This window comes from Musca autumnalis, unplaced genomic scaffold (assembly GCF_047663935.1).
Source record: "Musca autumnalis isolate F117 unplaced genomic scaffold, ASM4766393v1 scaffold_1, whole genome shotgun sequence".
Lineage (NCBI taxonomy): Eukaryota > Metazoa > Arthropoda > Insecta > Diptera > Muscidae > Musca > Musca autumnalis.
Window position 1 is genome coordinate 196,715,176 of NW_027411644.1, and position 22,526 is coordinate 196,737,701.

At 37.4% G+C, this 22,526-nt stretch overlaps 2 protein-coding genes across 4 annotated transcripts in view; one reads left to right on the forward strand and one right to left on the reverse strand.

Annotated features, from left to right (window-relative positions):
• The first annotated feature begins 1,288 nt into the window (after nt 1–1,288).
• On the forward strand, nt 1,289–3,428 carry Nop56 (Nop56 ribonucleoprotein). The gene is made up of 3 exons (XM_073959689.1): nt 1,289–1,427; nt 1,586–1,988; nt 2,050–3,428. Exons 1-3 carry the CDS (start codon nt 1,425–1,427, stop codon nt 3,156–3,158), a joined length of 1,515 nt encoding a protein of 504 aa, XP_073815790.1. The 5' UTR covers nt 1,289–1,424; the 3' UTR covers nt 3,159–3,428.
• An 8,654-nt stretch (nt 3,429–12,082) lies between these two features.
• The window catches only part of lqfR (clathrin interactor lqfR), a 42,997-nt gene continuing 32,553 nt past the window's right edge, over nt 12,083–22,526 (reverse strand). Inside the window, exons 7-8 of one of the 3 annotated variants that reach the window (XM_073959692.1) lie at nt 18,918–18,961; nt 12,083–13,522 (exon numbers count right to left, since the gene is read on the reverse strand). In XM_073959692.1, coding sequence (XP_073815793.1) covers nt 18,918–18,961 — 44 coding nt within the window. In that variant the 3' untranslated portion in view covers nt 12,083–13,522. Of the gene's footprint in view, nt 13,523–18,917; nt 18,962–19,530; nt 22,508–22,526 lie in introns of those variants that run through there. The other 2 variants (XM_073959691.1, XM_073959690.1) reach the window with 2 other exon arrangements.

A 22,526-nucleotide genomic window follows, 5' to 3' on the forward strand; every position in this document is an offset into this window, starting at 1 on the left:
AAAACACGGATCAAAAAATCTACTTTGAACATGTTTCTTTCCTCTAGATTAGTGAAGACATCCGCTTAATATGTTGTTTTGCACTGTTTGTAAATTGACAAGAATGTAATTTTTAATTGGACAAGAATTTCCACACTAAACTTCCATATAGGCCAATTTAAACAAGAACACTAATTTATTTTATTTGTTATTACATTTTTTCGGCTTTTGCCATCGCCACGACTAAAAAGGTGTTTTTTTTTCTTTCAACTCCAGAATAGGTATCACCAGTCCGTTTTTTGTTTGTGGGAATTTAATGTAATTTAAACAACGTGGAATTGAAATTCGATTCGGATCCCATCACATCTAAAAACAATTCACTCGTTTTGGGCAAATCGTTTTCATTGCAAATCGATTCGAAATTCATCACATACCTGTTTGACCTAGTTGTGTGCCGTGGAAGCAAAATGGAGTGCATCCTAGCATCCTTCTAAAATTCATAGGTGAATTCATAGGAAAAGATGTACTCCATTTGCAATTGTTCTAGTGATTTAACTGCATCCGCGGATGCAAACTTTTTGCTGGGAACATGCAACTTAAGCTGGGTACAGATTGTCAGATCTGAATGACAGCTTTGTTGGTGCTTGCTAGTGTGTCCGTTCATTTTTATCATTCATCATGCAACCTCAAAATGTTTTGTGGTTGCTGGATGGTTGGACAGTTATCGATACTTGAGAAATATCGACATTCAAAACTGAAAATTGCTCTGTTCCAGAACCTGCAAGAAGCTACTATTTTTTACTACGATAACTTTTTTCCTTTTTGTTATCGAAAAAAATATTAAAAATTAGTAAATTCTTGCAGTACTGGAACAGACTAATTTTTGCTCTGTTCCAGAACCTGCAAGAAGCTACTATTTTTTACTACGATAGCATTTTTCCCTTTATGTTATCGGAAAAAATAGAAGAGAAGAATTAAGCCATTGTTTTTTTTTTTTTGATCGATATTACCAGATTAAAAACCCCTAATCTAAATTCTTTTGGCTGGTATATAAATCGTTCATTGGACGACATCTAATTTTTTGCTAAAGCTGGATTCCTGTTGTATGAAATTTTGAAATAAAAAATATTTCCTTTATATATTTTTTATTTGACATTTGTTTCTATTATAAAAGTTTTCATTTCACATTTTCATAGAAACAGAATTGAACCACTGGTTTCGTTATGTGGCCATACCACATAACCGAAACAACGATTATTTTTTCAATGCTTTATCGATTTCATCATAATCGATTCAAAAAACAACGAGGCACAAATGTCAAACTTTTTCTTCATTCTTCTTCTTTTAATAAAAAACACGTGTGAGTTGGTCGTGATTAAAATACATTAATTATTTGTAATAAATTAAAAAATAAATTGGAAAAGCAGACATATTTAAACTAAAATATGGTAAGAATTTTCAAAATAAAGAAATATTTATGATATATGAAGGAAAATTAACAACAATATAATAAACAAATAATAAAATATAACCTCGAAACCCCCGAAACCCCCAAACATAACACGCAAATTTATCACGTTATTTTCTTTTTTTTCCCATCTTTTAGTCTCAGCTTTACGTTTTATATGAACATGCGGCTGGGTTCGCTTTGTTCTCCGTTAAGGAGTTTGAAGAGGTCTCCATGTTTTTACCACAAGTAGAATCATCGGTTACCGATTTGGCCAAATTCAATTCAATTGTAAAGTTGGCAGGATTTGCTCCCTTCAAGACAGCCATTGCTGCTTTGGAGAATATTAATGCCATCTCTGAGGGTATTGTGCCACAAGATTTGTTGGTATTTTTGGATGATTTCTTCTCCAAGTTGAAGAAAAAGAAGTGCCAACTGGGCATTGCTGATGCTAAATTGGGTGCAGCCATTACGGAAGCTATTGGTGTACAGTGCAGTCATTTTGGTGTTGTGCCAGAAATTTTGAGAGGCATTCGTTTCCATTTCCACAAATTGATTAAAGGTGGGTACTTATTATAAAGTGTTTGTTGTTTGTAAATATATTTATTTTTATTTTATTTCAGGTTTCACTGACAAATCGGCTGGTATTGCCCAACTTGGTTTGGGTCACAGTTACTCTCGTGCCAAGGTCAAGTTCAATGTTCATCGTTCGGATAACATGATTATCCAGTCCATTGCTTTGTTGGATCAATTGGATAAAGATGTTAATACCTTTTCTATGCGTATACGTGAATGGTACTCTTATCATTTCCCAGAGTTGGTCAAAATTGTTCCCGACAATTATATTTATGCCAAGGCAGCCAAATTCATTAAGGATCGTAAAACTTTAACACAAGACAAACTGGAAGAATTGGAAGAAATTGTTATGGATTCTGCTAAGGCCCAAGCTATTATTGATGCCGCCAAAATGTCCATGGGCATGGACATTTCTATTGTGGATTTAATGAATATTGAACTCTTTGCCGAGCGGGTGGTAAAACTCTCCGAATACCGTAAGAAACTCTCTACCTATTTACACAACAAAATGCAGTGTGTGGCTCCCAATTTGCAATCTTTGATTGGTGATCAAGTTGGTGCCCGCCTTATATCTCATGCCGGTAGTTTGACCAATTTGGCCAAATACCCAGCATCTACAGTACAAATTTTGGGCGCAGAAAAGGCCCTCTTCCGGGCTTTGAAAACTCGCTCAAACACACCCAAGTATGGTCTTCTTTATCATTCTTCATTCATTGGCCGTGCGGGTTTGAAAAACAAGGGACGTATTTCACGTTTCTTGGCCAACAAATGTTCCATTGCCTCGAGAATCGATTGTTTCTTGGAACAGCCCACAGCAGTGTTTGGTGAAACATTGAAGCAACAGGTTGAGGAACGTTTGAAGTTCTATGAATCTGGTGAAGTTCCTCGCAAAAATATCGAAGTAATGAAAGAAGCTATTGGTTTAGCTGCCATTGAAGCGCCGCTTAAGGTGGTAGATGAAAGCCAATCACAAAAGAAGAAGAATAAGAAAAAGAAACGTAAACTAGAGGAGGAAGCTGCAAATGGAAATGGTGCTGCTGCAGAAGAGAATGGTGAAGAAGCTGCTGCTACTGAAGAACCAGCTGCAGAAAATGGTGATGGTGAACCCAAGAAGAAGAAGAAAAAGAAGAAGAACAAAAACAAGGATAATGAATAAATTCATTTTTAGTTTTTGATATCTTCTGTTTACTTTTTTAAATTTTATGTAGATTTAAGTTTATAAAGGAGTTTTCTTCCTATTACTACTACTACCCTGTCCCCCCTTCACCACATCTAATACAAATAGACTTTTTTATAGTATGTGTGCATTTCTATAAAATGTATAGATGTATAGAGAGTAGGTATGCGTTTACAAATGATAATGCTATAGCGAGCCCTATGATATGAAATAAAATAAAGAAATTATTTTTCTTATAAAAATCTAAAAGATTTTGAGTTTTTAATGGCAATTGAAAGGATAGTGGCAAAGGAAGGGAAAATCAAATAACTATTGAAAATTTGAAGGTAAATTTTGTGGGGTTTTATTTTGGAATGTCCAATTTTCTATGTTGAACTGCAGGAAGAAAGATGCTGAAGAAAAATTCCCCGTGAGGTGAGAAAACTCACGGAAAGTGAAGCCAAAGAGATTATACTGAAACTTACCACATAAAAAACTACGCGGGAAAATTTTTTATGCAAATAAAACAATTTCGTATAGTTTCTTAATAATCTACATATTTATTTTTATATAGGTATGTAAATTTTTTGGTTAATTAAATCTCAATTAATTTTTTTCACATGTAATTTGTAGTTTCTAAAAGTTAATCAAACTACAAGTTATTGTTTAGCTATTCGACTTTTTTATTTTTCTTTCTTCTTTTAAACACATTTACAACCTTTATTTTATACACAAACATATATAAATAATATAGTTGAAATTTTATTCCTATCTTCTAGAGATCTGTTTTTACAAATGACTACACATTATAAAGTTTAAATGTATTATTTATATAATATATATTTTCAGTTAAAAATCTACTTTTCTATAGAAATCGTATAGTTATATATTTGTTTTTTTTGTGTTTTACGCAGTATCTTCGCCGTGAAACAAAATTTAGGCATCATCAATACGAATAGAATGGACTCTAATTTTGAATGGGAAATGTTGAGTCGAACTTTCTAAAATCTCCACCAAGAAGAAGCTCCAAATGTTATGTTGTTGTTTAGGACATAAAATATGTGGAAGAGGTTTTAAGATAACTGAAGTTGAAATTTTTATGTATGTTTTTGAAGTTTACATATTTCGTTGCATACTTTTAGGAATTCACAATAAAACACTTAAGACACCAACTACGCGGACAACTATGTTATGTTCTTTGGAGGTTGCGTGTAAAGCCACTTCCAAATGCCGTGCATCAACAGGTTGTCTCCGGAGCCATAAATTGCTATAGTATTGTGGAATTCTGTAACTAATTTTTATTACCTACAAAAATAGGTCCTTTTAATTTCGGTAATTTAAGAAATTTTTAAGTAAGCAGCCAAGAAAAAATTCTGTCGTTAATAGTACGTTTATATATTAGGCCGTTTATATATAACAAGGTTAACCCAGTGGGTCTGGGTTTCAAATGTCATTTCCATTGTATATACTTCAAACAAATCCTCATAAAGAAGGTTAACCCTGCAAAAAACTATAATATAAACGCCGTATATAATTGGATTTAACAAACCCACTGGGTTTCAAATGTCAATTCCATTGCTTATATTTCAAATAAATCATCATAAAGAAGGTTAACCCTGCAAAAGGCTATAATATAAACATGGCCTAAGTCCTACCAATAGCAATTTTTTTTTTCAAATTTTCATTAATGAGTTGTTGCATTTGGTCCTCGGAAACGACCACAGTGGTATAGCCGCTGGCTGAGCAGATAGATGGCTCTACGTTTTGCACAGTCAATGAGGATGCCCTTACCAGAATTAGAGAAGAGTGTCACAGTTCGCCAGACATAACCATAGTTTGACCTGGTCTGACAAATGACGTCAATTGGCAACTATTGGATCAGACCAACTCCCCATAACTGTCTCCATCAGCAGACAGACCGATTTCATCACCTACCTGCTGATCGAATACCCGAAGTGAGACCAAACTTCCAGGTAGAGGCGGCGGAATTAGCAAATGAGCGTGATGGGCTTCGTCGTGCCGACCGCAGAGTCAGGGAGCTGACACTTAAAGTTAACAGGTTGGTCGGTGAGTATAAGCGGAACAATTGGATAAATCATCTGAAGAGTTGGAACATTGGAGTCGGAATAAGTGAATTGTGGACAACGGTTAAGTCACTCACGAACCCTGGAAGGAAGTCTCTTTAGGCGACTGTTGCAAATATCATCAGGAACGCTAAATCATCCAATGCTTTGGGCCCTCATGGTAATGCTGAAATAGCTGGATGTGTCGGGAGTGGAGTATCTCACTAAAGTTCTCAGCCTGTCGTTAGCCACCAACATCGTTCCCGATACTTAAGGCAGGTACGGATTCGAGCAAAGATGAATCATACAGGTCGATTTCGCTTTTGTCACCCGTAGCAAAGAGCCTAGAGGCTTTAGTCCTTCCCAGTGTCAGAAATAGCTGTTCACTAGCCATCATCAACTTCTGTAAGCAGCACAGCACCACAAAAGTATTCCGCGCCATATCCACACATATCATGCCGTGCGATCGAACAGTTATGGTGGCTCTTGACCTATCGCTGACCTTCGATACCGTCAACCACGCCAAGCTGTTCGATGGCAAAGGCATAACTTCCCTCCAGCCGTTTTTGAAGCGCTGGTTTGTAGAATTCAGAAATAAAAAGTAAGGAGGTATCAGTCAGCTGTGCTGGCAGAGATATACTATTAGCTTCGGATCTGATGTAAAAAGGGTTTTTGAGTTTTTGGACCAATTTCTCAGCAAGTATGGACGTTTTTTATCCTTTGTTTATTCCACTTGGAACATAGGGATTCTACATACGTCGTGGTGTTTTATGTGAGTACCTAACTTGCTGTCTACCTCACAGTGCTCTTAACACCGGGTGAATACAATGCGTCTATCAACGCCCCCGCACAGAAGTACGAGTAGGAGCGGAGCCTATCTAAACTCCTGCATTTCTATGGCTCAGACAGCCGGTTGATATGCAACTCCATATTCGAGCCGAAACTCTACCCGCGATTTGGTTCCAAACCACAGCCACCGCGATGCTCCCAAAACCAACTGCCAGGCCAGATCCGAGGATCTACGAGCAGCAGCAGTTAACTTGTCCTTCAAACGATCGAAGTCCGGCAGAATATTCATTCTCTCATGCCGTGGTCACCAAATCGAACGTGCGGAGGTCGACTGTGCGCTAATCTGCCTTTCAGCAGCATAAGCTCAGTCTTCTCCGTAGACACCTCAACACCCACTCGGTCACTCCAGACCCCCACGATGCCCATGGCCTCCTCAGCAAGACGTTCCAGTTCGACACGACATTCACCTTCGATCCTGATGAGGAGATCATCAGCATACGCACAGATCTTGAAAGTGGTCGCTAACTCCAGCAGCAGAAAATCCATCATGAAGTTCCAAATAAATGGACCACAGATAGACCCCTGAGGGCAGCCTAGCTCCACATCTGTCCAGACCGTCTCGTTGGCTCCCACGACACAAGCCCTTCGTCCATTGAAATAACTCGACCAGAGAACAAACTCCCGACACCTGATCTCAGACAGCTTAGCGAGCACGCTATCCCACGAAAGGAAGTCAAATGCGCATTTAAAGTCAACAATTATGCCTAAGACATATTTGGCATTCGACCCGCTCCGACTGCATCCACCGTACCTCTACGCGGTGAAGGACTCACGCCGCGGCACTTCCCAAGCCTTGCCACCATAATCCTCGCCAACACTTTTCCAAGCACTGGGAGAAGGCTTATGCCCCGATACGAGCTTCCTGCCACGCACGCGGGAAGTGCCCCTGGCTAATGCAATCACCAAAGAACGGACTCAATATACTCAGGCATGACCTTGCAGATAGCTTTATACATCCTTCCGTTCATACCGTCGATACCTGGCGATTTTCTACTTCTAATCCGGCAGATACTGTCCGCAACTTCATTACGCTCCAAGTCCGGAGGCTCACCCAACTCCCACACAAGCGGGGCAGGTAAATGAGTCTCCGACCTTGGGAAGAAAGACCCCAGCAAAATCCCTACATTTCCCGCCCACCCCGAGGCCGTCGACGTGGAGCCTAGACGCAACGCCTGTAGGCCAATCTGACGCTTAGACCCACACCCACCGTGTGTGCCGACACGGTATACCTTTCCCCAGGGATCATCCCTGTTGTCCTGTATAAATCTCCTTTACTCCTAGATAGCTCGTCCTTGTACGTCCTAAGAGCAGCAAGGAACTCAGCTTTACGCTCTGCCAGATCTTCCGCATTCAGGTATGTGATGGAAAACGATTCGACTCGTTTGCCATTAATCGAAATCGTATATCTCTAATTATGGTGAATATTTTAATGAAATTGAAAATGGATTTTAAAAATACTATTCAAATAAGGGGCGTCTGCGAAGCAAACCCTTATATATAATCAAAGGCACTCCGATTATATACCATTTCGATTCTGCAAATCGAGTCGATTCGGTTTTCATCACATACCTGATTGTTTCTTCTTGCCATTTGGAAACGCTTCATCAGGCGCGCAACTCCCCTCCGCATCATACCCAGCTCACGGGTCCACCATTTGACCTTACTTGGCTTCACCTGACGGCGTGTGCCAAGGAGTACATCATTAACGCTTCTCATCAACTCATTCAACTTGCTGACCTGGTTATCTAACGTCAGTGCCCTGAAGTCCGCTAATGGCATAGCTGCCTCCCTGACACAGTTCGCATAATGGTCCCAGTTCATGTCTCGTTCCATCCAACCGTTGAAACGCTCAGTCGCCCGCGTCCGTCCCCGTGGCGTGACCATAATCTCAATGAGCCTATGGTCACTAATACCCCAGTGCCCACTAATATGCCAACTAAACTGATAAGCTATGATTGCTGCCCCGTTTGCAACCGTCACGTCAATGTGTTAGGTTAGGTTAGGTTTGGGGATGTGTAGTCAATATATATGTATATTGACTACGCCACTCGGAGACCTTTCGGTCCATTGTGATCATCCATAAAGAAAAAGGAGGTTCAGAATTACCTGAAAAGAGAAGAGAAAAGAGAGAAGAATAAAGAAAAAAGGGGGGTGTGGTTTGGAGAATAATAATAAATGAATTAATTATAAGAAATAATGAAGATGTAATAAAGACAGAGAGGGTGGTTTTTTTGGCGATGGTGGAAAAAACTGTCAGAGAAGTAGTTACGCTTATGGGTCGCGCCGTCCCAGCCACTTCAGATTTTTAATGATGTTGTTTATGATTGTTGGTTCCATGTTTGAGTAGAAGGTTAAGCTTGGAGGAAAGCGTACTCCTGTTAGTCTATACCGCTTTCGAGTTAACATCGGGCAACGACATAGAATATGCTCGATCGTCTCCGTTTCCTCCTCATCTTCACAGAGCCTGCAATAGTCCACGCCATCATCCTGCCATTTGCCGATAAAAGCTCGGATGTAGCAATGGCCGGTAATGACTCCCGTCAATACCCTGATTTCTGATTTACTCAGACTTAAAAGCGAAGTTGTTCTCTTTGTTGAAAGATTCGGCCAAATGGCCCTTGACACGTTGCACCTTGGTTCATTATGCCATAGTTCCTTGGCCTGTTCTTCAAAGAACGTCTCCACCTTCCGAAAAACGTGACATATGGGTGGTTTAATAGAAACAGTGATAGCTTGACTTGTTGATTGAGATCCGTGTCTTGCCAATTCATCTGCCTTCTCGTTTCCCACAATGTCACAGTGACCCGGTACCCAGCAGAGTCGGACAGCGTTAGTTAGGTTCGCCAAAACAGTTCTACACTCAAGAACGGCCTCAGACTTGATATTGGGGGATTTGATGGCTTTAAGAGCCGGCTGACTATCAACGAAGATAGTCACCGGTTCAAAGATTTCAGCATCCAGACTTTTTATCAACTCTGCGGCCATTTTGATCGCGAAGATTTCTGCTTGGAAAACGCTACAGTCGCTGTTCAACCTATAGGAGTACTCGAGGCAAAGCTTTTCGCAGTAGACGCCAGCTCCGGTACCTTCTTCCATCTTGGAACCGTCTGTATAGAAAGCCAGACCGTCCAGAGGAGGGTTACCACGGATCCAGTCATCTCTACTAGGGATAACGACCTCAAAATCATCAAATCTATGGATTGGTGATAAGTAGTCGCTGAACTTCCCCTGCTGATTTAAGCCAAGGTTTGGCCCTAGCTCTCGAAGAATGCATGCATGACCATAGGTGCTGTCACGCCAACGATTCAATTCATGTAGCCTTAGAGCACTACGTGCTGCTTGACCTTTGATGCTAATTCTCGTGGGCAAGAGGTTTAGCATCGCGTTCAGAGCTGCTTGTGGTGTACTTCTAAAAGCTCCAGTTATCAGGATCGAGGCTGCCCTTTGCACCTTGTCTATGCTGCCCGAGTTCGACTTGTGTCGAAGCGCATGCCACCAGACAAGACATCCGTAGGATAGGATGGGTCTCACCACAGTATTATACAACCAGTGTATAATAGCTGGATTTAGACCCCAACTTTTCCCAATCGAATTCTTACATGAATAGAGTGCGATCATACCTCTCTTCGTCCGTTCCTCTACGTTCCTTTTCCTTCTCAGTTGAGAATCCAGGATTGTACCTAGGTATTTGGCCTCAGGAGATAGATGCAACTGCACTCCATCCAATGTTGGTGGTATGAAGTCGCCAAGCTTACGCTTTCTGGTGAACAATACCAGTTCTGTTTTCGTTGGATTTACACCAAGGCCATTTGTGGTGGCCCAACGAGACAGCTTTGATAAGGCTCCTTGCATAAGCTCCGAAATAGTGAACAAGAATTTGCCAGTTATTAGTAAAACTACATCATCCGCGTATGCGACAACCTTGATGCCCTGATTGTCGAATTCCGCCAAAATATTGTTTATCACAAGTAGCCACAGCAGCGGTGAGAGTACACCTCCCTGGGGAGTACCTCGTGTTACTGTCTTCCTTGTTGTCAACTCCCCGATACTGGAATTTATGATCCTGCTCTCCAGCATTCTCTTTATCCAGCAGATCAGGGTTTCCGGGGTGTTGACCGATCTAAGCGAGAGATGAATGGATTCAAGTTTTACATTGTTAAAGGCTCCTTCTATATCCAGGAAAGCCGCCAAGGTAAAGTTTGAGTTCTCCATATTTCTCTCAATGAAACCCACGACCTCATGAAGAGCAGTTTCGACAGATTTACCTTTCATGTAGGCATGCTGCGAGTCGCTCAGCGAGGCAGTGTCTACAAAGCTCCTAATCTCCAGATCGATCAGTCGTTCGAGTGTCTTGAGGAGAAAGGAAAGGAGAAACGCAGGTAAAAAGCAAAAATGTATCATTTTTATTTCTGATACATTTAATTGCTTTTTCGAGGAACAATGCATGAGTGTGCAACTGAAATATTTGGACGAAGTTTAAACAACACAAAGCAAATGACGATACGGAAGTCAGCTTTACTTTATCTTTACAAATATGTTTTAAATTTTCAAAATTTGTATTTTGTTTTGTTTTATTTTTTTCAATTTCTTGCTGGACCGTTTTTCGCCACGTGTTTCTTGGTCGTCCAGAACGTCTGCTAACTTGAGGGTTCCATTCCAGAGCCATTCTAGCTATACTATAATGTGGCTTTCGTAATGTATGTCCTATACACTTGCATTTAGTCCATACTTAAACCTGATCTATGCGTCGAAGTAATATTAGCATATGCAAAGTTATGACCAATTACTCATTTCGAGAGCTATCTTGCGCACCATTCTAGCGAATATTTTTGAACTTTTGTGGTGGAGTTAACGGAAGGTATGGACAGACATAGCCTATCTTCGAACTTATATTAATGGGTCGATCTTGCATTGCCACTAAACTTGAGCAACAGTTCGAAATACTAATTGATAAACTGAGTGAAAATCCAAACTTAGCCCGAGGAGTTCGGGTTTTTGGTGAAACCAAAGCCACAGCGGATGAAGCGTGGAGGTCCATTTCGGACAGTTTAAACAGCCATGGACCTCCAACACGAGCACCTGAAGAGTGGCAGAGAGTCTGGATTCACTTTAAAGCAAAGTTGAGAAAGAAAATGGCTCAAAATAAAAGAAACTTCAAGGCCACTGGTGGTGGTCCATCACAAGAAGTGAATTTATCGCCTTTGGAGCAGACAGCAGCAAAACTTTTGCAAATGAATTTGGTGACAAATCCAGTAGGTTCATCCCTCAAATTTCTTCTAATAAATGCAATGTCCTGTACAGTTTCATCATCAAAAAATAATTCCACCGAACATATCATTTTTTGGGACAGCAAATAAAACTTGACGATCCGAAGATTCAATGGCCAGGTTATATTCCAATCTTGGGTTGTTTTCCAAATTTGTTCGAAAACAGCCAAAATATTAAAATATTGTCCAGAATATCCGAAAAAGTTATCCAAAGCGCAAATTATTTTTAAAATAGTTTTTTTTTGCGAATAGAGGTCACAAGTTTGAAAAAACACTGATCGATAACATGTTTATCGACCACCCAGTTGAGTTGACATTAATGGTACAACATTTCATCTCAGTCGCGCAGACAACTGACAACGCAACTCAAGTTTAGTGGCAATGCAAGATCGACCCAAAAATGTTTATTTTTCCTTCTATTTTACTTCTTGTTTCTTCGAAAATGTTCACTGCAACTGAAAATTGGTGGTTGCTGAAAAACAGCAGATTCGTCAACTGAGATTCGCAACGCCTCTCAACGATAATTGTTATCGATGATCGACCCCTAAGTTTGGACAAAATATTACGATACCCAACATTTAAACAAAATCAGTTGATCCGTCGAGTTAAATGAACTGACAAAACTGTTAGATAACTACGACAAACTCTACAACACATGATAGGAGATGTCAAAAGTGGTCTTTTTCGTCCTTACCCATTTATCCATATTTTTGTTTCGGCAGATACTTTAATGAAAAAAAGAGTCTTTCAAATATTTAAAACCATATTATTCACAATTTTAAACTAGCCAATCGTTGGTTATTTCTATTGTTTCAAAGTTTTAGTTTTTTTTTCATTTCATTTATATATGCTTTATAAAGATCTTCATGTTGTTCTTATTGTTATTTTTCAAATAATAATAAAAGTACTTGAAATATACAATAATATAAATTGAAAACAATTCTTAGAACGATACAATTTTTTGTTGACTTTATCTTAAACGTTACACACAGATAAAGGACAAAAGAAAAGGGAATGATAAACAAACAAAAAAAAAAAAGGAAAAAACATAAATTGTGATAATAAACTTTTGAAAAACAATATCATTTATATAAATCTTTCATTTGTGTTTACAATAATAATTCAACATTTAATAATACAATACAAATTTGTTTAAAAAATATATATTTGCTAAATGAAAAAAAAATTAAAGAATTATAGTTTTTTTTTGGGGGGTTTTAGTTACCTTGGGACATAAACAGATTATTGCAAAATTATGCTACAATTATATATAGCCACAAAAAAATACTACAAACAATATTTTGGGAAAAATAAAGAGGTGGAAAATAATTGTAATTTTACCCTTAAAACATCCAGAAAAATTTCGCATGAATTTGGAAAACACTTTTTACATGATCAGAACATATAGGAAGGAAATATGTCTGTCTTGCTTTAAGGGAATCTTTTGATATTAATTTTAGAATTTTAGGGGTCCTAATACGAATCGAAACAAAAAGAAACAGAAAAATATATTTTATTATTTATGCCATTAGATATCATTGAAAGAAATCAAACGATTGTATATTATTGTTGTTATTACTATTATTGTTGTTTATGTTGTTGTTATTATTGCTAATAAATCCCTTTTGAGGAAATTGTTGAGTTGTTGTTGCTGTTGGTTGCATCAGGTTATTCATTTGATTAAAATTAGCAAATGGCTGTGATGATGGAATGTTCGGTGATGTTATTGTTTTATTGAAAAATACTGGACCGCTACCAATGCCAACAACACCACCACCCCCACTGACCAGACCAGGTGACATGCCTGGTGTTAATTGTTGTGCCCCAAATGCAGCAAAATTGGTGCTTGTTGTTTGTATTGCTAAGGGTGTTTGTGCTGGTTGGAGTGGTGATGTCATTGGTGGTTTCATTTGTGGCATATTAGGATTTTGCACTTTGAGAGCATTCATTGAGGGTGCAGGTGCATTTGATTTATTCGTTTTACTTGCAAGTAAATTATCTAAATCGATCTTCAAATCGCCAGCCTTCAAATTATCAGACCAAGTGGAACCCACTTGGACATTTGTGCTGGTAGTGCTTCCGGCCGAGGCAGTTGCTGATGACGATTGCTGTTGTTGTGAATTAGCACTGACTGGTTGCAATAGATTGTTGTTGCCAGTACTGGTAATTGGTGGAAGTATATTGTCTGGAAAATATACAATAAAAAGAAAAGAAAATGCGTTAAAAAAATATGTGAAAAATTAGAAAAAAAATAATAAATAAATGAAATTTGTTATTAAAAAATATAGGCTAAAAAATTAATAAATAATAGGAAATAAAAAAACAGTATGCAAAAAAAAAAAAAGATTTCAATGAAAAGAAAATTCACATCTGTTGAATATACTTGAGAGCTATTTCTAAACGGATGAAGGTTTGATATTGATATGTCAGGGTTGTGCAAAAAGGTGCGAAATGTTTAAAATACTGTACAATACCATTAATGTTTAGATAATGAGTATTGCAGAGATGGCCCTGATGGCGTTTTCGACCAACAAATGATTACTAAATTGGTGGAAAAGGTGGACAGGATTATACCCCGCTTACACTATACCGGATTAACCCAGTGGGTTTGGGTTTCAAATGTCAATTCCATAGCGCAAACGTCAAATAGTGTAACCGTACTATTAACCCTCTTGATATATAGTGATTTCATTTGATTGATAGAGTTAGAACAAGTAAGAAAGCATCAGTCAGCTGTGCCGACAGAGCTATATATAACAAGTAAAAACGTGTTGAAGCAAAACGGAATAATTATTTTCTTTCCTGTACACAATTTTAGGAGGAGATACTCCGTGACCACTTATACCTAAATAAGGTAAAAAAATCATAAAAAATGTGTTCAATCCGTCGGGAACCTTATATGGGACTAAATCAAAGTATGGACCTATGTTTTTAGTGGAGAAGTTTTGTGACCACTGGGAAACTCAAATGTCGAATTGCAGATACTTGGATCAAAAATTGTAGCTAAAACCCAAAAAAACCAAAATCGGGAGATACGGTTATATGGGGGCTCTACCTACACATGTATCTATGTATGTGGACAGTTTTTCGAATTACAGATAGTTGGGTCAAAAATACAGAAAATCGGGAGGTAACGTTATAAGGGGGCTATTCCAAAACGAAGACCTCTGTTCACAGTTTTTGAAGGTGAACCTCAACTGTCAAATTAAAGGTAGTTCGGTGAAAATTTTTAGCTAAAATCCTCAGAATACCAAAAATCGTGAGGTACCGTTATATGGGGGCTACACCAAAACATGGACCTATGTTGACCGTTTTAAGTGGAGATGTTTTGTGATTACTAGGGACCTCAAGTGTCAAATTACAGGTAGTTTGGTCAAAAATTGTAGCTAAAATCTTCAAAATACCGAAAATCGGGAGATACCGTTATATGGGGGCTATACCAAAACATGGACCTATGTTGGCGGTTTTTAGTAGAGATATTTTGTGACCACTGGGAACCCCAAACGTGAAATTACAGGTACTTCGGTCATAAAATGTAGCTAAAATCCACAAAATACCGAAAATCGGGAGATACCGTTATATGGGGGCTATACCAAAACATGAACCTATTTTGACAGTTTTAGGTGGAGATGTTTTGTGATTACTAGGAACCTCAACTCTCAAATTACAGGCAGTTCGGTGAAAATTTTTAGCTAAAATCCTCAAAATACCAAAAATCGAGAGGTTCGGTAAATGGGGGCTACACCAAAACATGGACCTTACTAGGGACCTCAAGTGTCAAATTACAGGTAGTTTGGTCAAAAATTGTAGCTAAACCCCTCAAAATACCGAAAATATGGAGATATTTTGTGACCACTGGGAACTCCAAAAGTGAAATTACAGGCAGTTCGGTGAAAATTTTTAGCTAAAATCCTCAGAATACCAAAAATCGTGAGGTCCCGTTATATGGGGGCTATACCAAAACATGAACCTATTTTGACAGCTTTAGGTGGAGATGTTTTGTGATTACTAGGAACCTCAACTCTCAAATTACAGGTAGTTCGGTCAAAAATTGTAGCTAAAACCCTCAAAATATCGAAAATCGGGAGGTACCGTTATATGGGGGCTATACCAAAACATGGACCTATGTTGACGGTTTTTAGTGGAGATATTTTGTGACCACTGGGAACCCCAAACGTGAAATTACAGGTAGTTCGGTCATAAAATGTAGCTAAAATCCACAAAATACCGAAAATCGGGAGATACCGTTATATGGGGCTATACCAAAACATGAACCTATTTTGACAGTTTTAGGTGGAGATGTTTTGTGATTACTAGGAACCTCAACTCTCAAATTACAGGCAGTTCGGTGAAAATTTTTTGCTAAAGTCCTCAAAATACCAAAAATCGAGAGGTTCCGTAAAGGGTGCTACACCAAAACATGGACCTATGTTGACCGTTTTAAGTGGAGATGTTTTGTGATTACTAGGGACCTCAAGTGTCAAATTACAGGTAGTTTGGTCAAAAATTGTAGCTAAAATCCTCAAAATACCGAAAATCGGGAGGTACCGTTATATGGGGGCTATACCAAAACATGGACCTATGTTGACGGTTTTTAGTGGAGATATTTTGTGACCACTGGGAACCCCAAAAGTGAAATTACAGGCAGTTCGGTGAATATTTTTAGCTAAAATCCTCAGAATACCAAAAATCGTGAGGTCCCGTTATATGGGGGCTATACCAAAACATGAACCTATTTTGACAGTTTTAGGTGGAGATGTTTTGTGATTACTAGGAACCTCAACTCTCAAATTACAGGTAGTTCGGTCAAAAATTGTAGCTAAAATCCTCAAAATACCGAAAATCGGGAGGTACTGTTATATGGGGACTATACCAAAACATGGACCTATGTTGAGGGTTTTTAGTGGAGATATTTTGTGACCACTGGGAACCCCAAACGTGAAATTACAAGTAGTTCGGTCATAAAATGTAGCTAAAATCCACAAAATACCGAAAATCGGGAGATACCGTTATATGGGGGCTATACAAAAAAGTGGTCCGATATAGCCCATCTTCGAACTTGAACTTGCCTATGGAAAAAAGACATTCGGGTGCAAAAATATAGCGCTCTAACTCAATTATTGCGAACGCTAGAGTGATTACAACAGACGGACATAGCTAGATCGTCTTAGAATTTGATCCTGATCAAGAATATATATACTTTATATGGTCGCAAATGATTAGTCCGATGTGTTAACAGAAAAACAAACTTAATATACCCTCCTTACAATGGTGGAGAGTATAAAAAGAAGTAAATACAATACTTCTAACGTCTATAGTTTTTTTGAGTTTTTTTGGGCCAATTTATCGAGAAGTATGGACTTGTTCCCAAAAAAATTGTTCCGTCGTAACTAGGGCCGCATAACAACATGTTGCCAAAAATTTAAAAACGATCCCAGACGAATTCTTAAACTGCACTCTATCCAAAATTTGTGTGAAAGATAACCGAAAAAGTGGTCCGATTTAGTCAAAATTCGGAAATAATCCCAGTCTCTAAAAAATAATACGATGTACAGCATTTGGACCAGATCTGTTTCTCCCTTCGTGGGTTATTTTACGTACTATCCAGTTTACTAGGTGCCGGCAGACTTTTTTGTGGCTTTTGGGTCATTATCTGAGGAAGTATGAACTTGCCCCCGAAAATATTGCGCCGTCGTAAAAGGGACCGCAAATAGATGTTATGTTTATCCGTAATATTTCGAAATTATACGAAGGAGTATACCAATTTAGTCCATATTCAAACTTTATGCCTGGAAGTAATGCGGGTTATTCTTAACGAAAATTACCCGTGAGTTTTTTGTGTTCCCGCCGTTTCAACTTAAAGGAGAAAGTGAGAAAACTCACGGGGAATTTACGTTCAGACCCAGCAAACCAAAAGTCTGATGTCTACACGTCTGAACAATTTTGGAGGCAAAGTCCTTCAGATTTCGTTCCGATTTCTAAACGATTTTTCGGAGAGGAAATAGTACAGATTTTGTACCGATTTCGGAACGAATGTCGGAAAGAAATTTCCGTTCCGAATTTCCCAAGGATTTTCTTCAGATTTACGAAATCGATCCGATGTCTCTCCGACATTTCGTTCCGAAATTATGTCAACCACTTCACACAACTTTCGTTAAGATATCGTTACGATTTCGGACGTATCGTCCGATTTTCGTTCCAATTTCGGTACGATTGGTTTGCTGGGGAATAACTTACTCCCTTTGAGAGTAATCGTGTGCCCAACTTTAGCGAAAATTGTTTGTGGAGGAGTTACAGGAAGTACCGATATGACATATTTTCGAACTAAAATTAACCCCCTGTTTTTGTAAAAAAAATTATTGTTCTCACACGAATTGTCAAATTTTGTAGATCGATTTTCTCGCCTTAGCGCAAATGTGGAACGCTGATTTTTGAATGAGGAATTCTTAACTATATATAGAACGTGTCTACGAAGAATTAGGTCTGTATGTCATCTAGGGACTGAGCTATGGATGCCCAAATTATTACGAATATAGACGAACGAACAAAAAATAGTTACAAAAACAGGGGGTTACCCCCAAAAATATTACGATACCCAAATTTTCAACCAAATCTCGAGAGGTCTTATGCCAGATCAATTCCAAATTGTCTGAAACGGATTTCGTCCAAACAAACTTAAGGTCTATCACCATTATTTCGTCGTATCGAAGTGTAGATACAGTGTTGCGCATATCAAAAGCAACAAATCCAGGATTTTGCATTAATTCAATTTTTGGGTCCGTTAAATTTTTTTTAAACCAATAACACTACAATTTTTAATAATATTTTATTGTTGCTTTTGTTTTGCACTCCACATTTTCGATAATCCATCAATATTGTTGTTGTTATCCCATCCAACTACAAAGTACAGAAACAACTTGTTGAAAGCTCTCTGTACATAACAAAGAACGCCTAGGCTGAGGGTATAAAATCGAAAATTTATGTAGGCAGGCATAACATTTTATTTTTATTATATACTCGTATTAGAAAGAGTCTTGAAATATTTTTTTACAAACCCTACAATATTACTCGATAAATCTTCACAAGTTGGAAAATATTCGTTGTATATCCAACAGGTATGATATGTATTTTAAATGAATTAATTTTATTTTGTTCTTTAATAAATAAATAAAAATAATAAGATAAAAAATTAGAAGCGAAGTCAATATTCGAAAATAATACAGTAATAATTAAAGCTTAAATATCAAAAAATTTCTAAAATATTTCATTTTAAAATTGCAAATCAATGAAAAGCAGTGATATACAATAGTAAGTTGTTTATACAGTTCATCAAAGCTATAATATTTGTGGGAATGTGAGCGTGGTGCAAATGCAATACACATGAACAAAAGATTATTGTAATAGGAAAAGCATTTCATTTATTGGTGTAGGGGGTAAAATGATACCTCTTCATTCTTATATGCTACTCAAGAAGTTGGGTTTCCATTTTTTCTTGGATTTTTTACACGTTTTTTTGCTTTTCTTGGTGCTTACTCATACATTTGGTGCTCATTATGGTAAGGTATTTGTTGTTTGTTTACCTAATGGGTCCGCGGTGGTACTATTCCCGGTATATTGAGAAAAGCTTATATTTGTATTGTTCAAAATTTTCATTTTAAGCATTAAAAAAATAATTGAATTAAAAAGAAAAAAAAACAAACGAATAAAAACAATTTCAATTTTGGATTCAATTCAAAAAAGGTAAATTAAATTTGTTTACAGTTTTTTAAACATTTTTTTAACAAATTTTTGAAAACACCATCAATATTTTTACAAAAAATATGTACAATAATTAAAAAACAATACACACAAAAGTTTAGTTTTATGTTTTTTTGTGATATTCGTTACTCCATGTGAGATATCGGGGTCTTATTGAAAACTTATCAGAAAATTCTAATATAAACTGCCTGAAAATCATCTTTTTAGGTAAAAACTAAAGCATTTACGTTATCTTGAGAATGACTAAACAAATTATAATAAATTTTTGAGGCGAATAAAATCTCTAAAAAATGGGATTTTGCTGGACACTTAAATATATCCATTGATTTTTAGTTCATTGAAGTTAAATTCCAGTGTATCAGTGACTCTGTTTTGTACCCACATCTTACGCCTGAAATGTCCCAAGTGCCATCCTCATCCAAACACATTCAATTGAAGGAAAAAAAATCTTTATTATTGAAATTTCATTTCAAATATAATACATTGTTGATTGGATGAAGAACAAAAAATTGAGATGAATAAAAATATTATGAAAAAATATGAAAGGGTGAATAAAATTCATATTCAAAATTATGACATTTTCTTAAATACTAAATGGACTATTATTAATCATCTGTATCGTGAGGATTCAGTATTTTATAACATGTATTTAAAATCTGCGTGGCAATTTCACGACATTCTTCGGAAGTTTCACCACCCACCAGCGGGGATTTTACGAAATCCTCTAGCCAATATCTCAAATCCAATAGGCGATCATTGAATTGTTCTACCAAAACATAACCGGGTGTTGTGACAAGTGTTATGCCCAACAGTTCCAAACACGATTGACGTATACGCGCCTCTGGGCTAAAACGTACAAATGAACAAATATCAAAAACTTCTCTTGTCATAGCCGGTAGGAGAGGGCAATTTTGTGCTGCCATAACAATAACTGAGAGTGTATGTATAAAGTTGACCATTAACATGGTATCGATGTCATGGGCCAAGCGATCATATTTTGTATAGAGCATTTGTTTGGTACGTTCACCACGTATTAGGCAAAAGAAAAATGTACCCACAACGGAATGGAAACGATTTGGTTTTGATTTGACGTTTGTGTGGGAAGTTTTGTTGAAATATCTTTTGGTTTTCTCTTTAAGCCGTTTCTTAATCACCTGTTGGGTCATGGCCAAACGTTGTTTGTGCTCATTATCAAATTGGAATTTTCGTATGTAATTTGAGTTTTGACGAGATGAAATTATTTCCAGGATTTCTTTATGTTCTTGTTGGTCAACGTTCTCCATTCCGGCTAGTTCTTTGGCTGAGGCTGCTAAAATTTGTAGCATAACAATTCTTAAATTGACACTGTAATGAGAATTATCGGTGTGAAATTGGCGACATATGTACTCTGCACATTCTGCAGGATGGGCACAACAAATGGCTACGCAACATTTGAATTTAGTTTCCTCAAAATTCTCATAATAATATTGCATATCGAGTGGCAAGAATATTTGCATTAAATCCAAGGCCAATCTGGCATCTGCTCGTGGTAGTTGGGAACGTATTAGTTGTTCAGCTGAGGACATGGCTGATTCAAAAATTTCGTAATTTTCACATTTCTCAGAGAGAGTTTTCAATAAATCAAACAGGAATTTAGGTCTCTTCTCCATTATTTGGGGTATATCATTGGACATATCATAGGGTTTTAAATCATCCTCATCGTAATCATCATCAGAGTCCAAATCCATTTTTGGTGATTTTGCTGGGGGTGGCATATCTAAATCTTGAGGTTCTGGTGGTGGAGTTGGAGGTATTGCAGATTGTTGATAATGTGATTTATTGGCTGCAACGTTTTCCATAAATGTCTCCAACAAGTTTTCCAAATCATCCACTTTTTTATGTTCCTTCCTCTCTACTAGCAATTCATCAAACTCATTGAGCAATTTATCCAGAGTTGTTCCTTTAACACTGCCATAATCAAACTTCAAACGATCTTCATCTTTCATTTCAGGGCCACACATTAAATTGAATACAATTTCCACACATTTCATACCAATGTGCCGTTGCTTGGCATCGGGACATTCCAAATGATGACGTAGTCCCTCATGTAACAAACGTTTAATGGCTTCATCATCATTGTCTCTGCGGCCCTTCGTTGAATCGTCATAATAATATTTTCCACATAGCATTACAAGTTTGGATAGGCTCAAGTGTTCGCTTTGTGATAACTTTTGTAAACTACATCTTTTTGACCATATATTGAGAACATTTTCAAATAGTTTTCTTAACAATGAAATATCCAACTTCTGCATATAGTCGACCATACCCACAATACTCGAATTGTTTTCTGGTATCCTTTGAAGTGCGAGTTTTTGCATAAAACAAAATTCCCAATTGGCTGATTGCTTGGCACAAGGACCCAGTAGTTTGTAGATATCTAAATCTCCTTTAAGCATACATAACACCAAACGATATATGGCAATACTATCTTCGATTTGGCAAAATACGGAGTGCATTAACTTTTGGCCTTGTGGAATATTACAAAATCCTTGTATAATTTGTAAAAATTGAAAGAGCTCTGAATCTTTGCCATTTTCTTTGCAAAATTCAATTACCACTCGCGACAATAGTTCAGATAGGAAGGTGATATCAAAATATTTCTCTTTGATTGGCTGTTGCTCACAGTGCATAAGAAACCACACGGCTTTGATAAAGTGTTGCAACAAAAGTTGGGCATAGTTCTTGCTGAGGAAAATATCCTTTACTCTGCCTTGCATTTGATTGGCACAATGTGTGGGCATGGAAATTAAAAACTGCAAAAATTGCTTAACTTTAATATTAAATCTCTCAACTTGACTCTCAGGCACCAATTGTATGGTCGTTTTAAATTCTTCCATTAGTGCAGCTTTGGCTTTACAAATTTGCAAATATGAAACAAACAGGAAATTACCATCTTTTACCACAAATTCCAAAATTTCCATTACACATTCTGGCAAGTCGCTTAATCTCTGCATTAAATATGCCAATGATTCATAAATAAATTCAAAATTTGTATCCAATTTAAATAAATTAATGATGCAATGTTCTTCTCTGGTAATATTTCTTGGCCAATCATTGTTGAATAGCCCGCCGATGGCTTGTAAAAGTTCCGAATATTCTTGTTCCGCTATATTTTCCCAGGGTATTGAGTTGGTATCTAAATTGCAAATTTGTTCAGCAGTTGCAAATCCAGGCAATGCTCCGTGATACCATAAGTTGGACATGATTCCTTTGATTTTTTCCACATCCTGTGATGATTGGACTTGTTCGACGCTTTGTAATTTGTTGATAGCATCGTGTAGTTTTTGTTTAAATTCGGCTGGGAATTCGATATCACCACTGTTATCATCTCCACCACCATCCTTATAATCTTCTTCATCATCATCATCTTCCGCTGAAAGTGGAAAAATTGA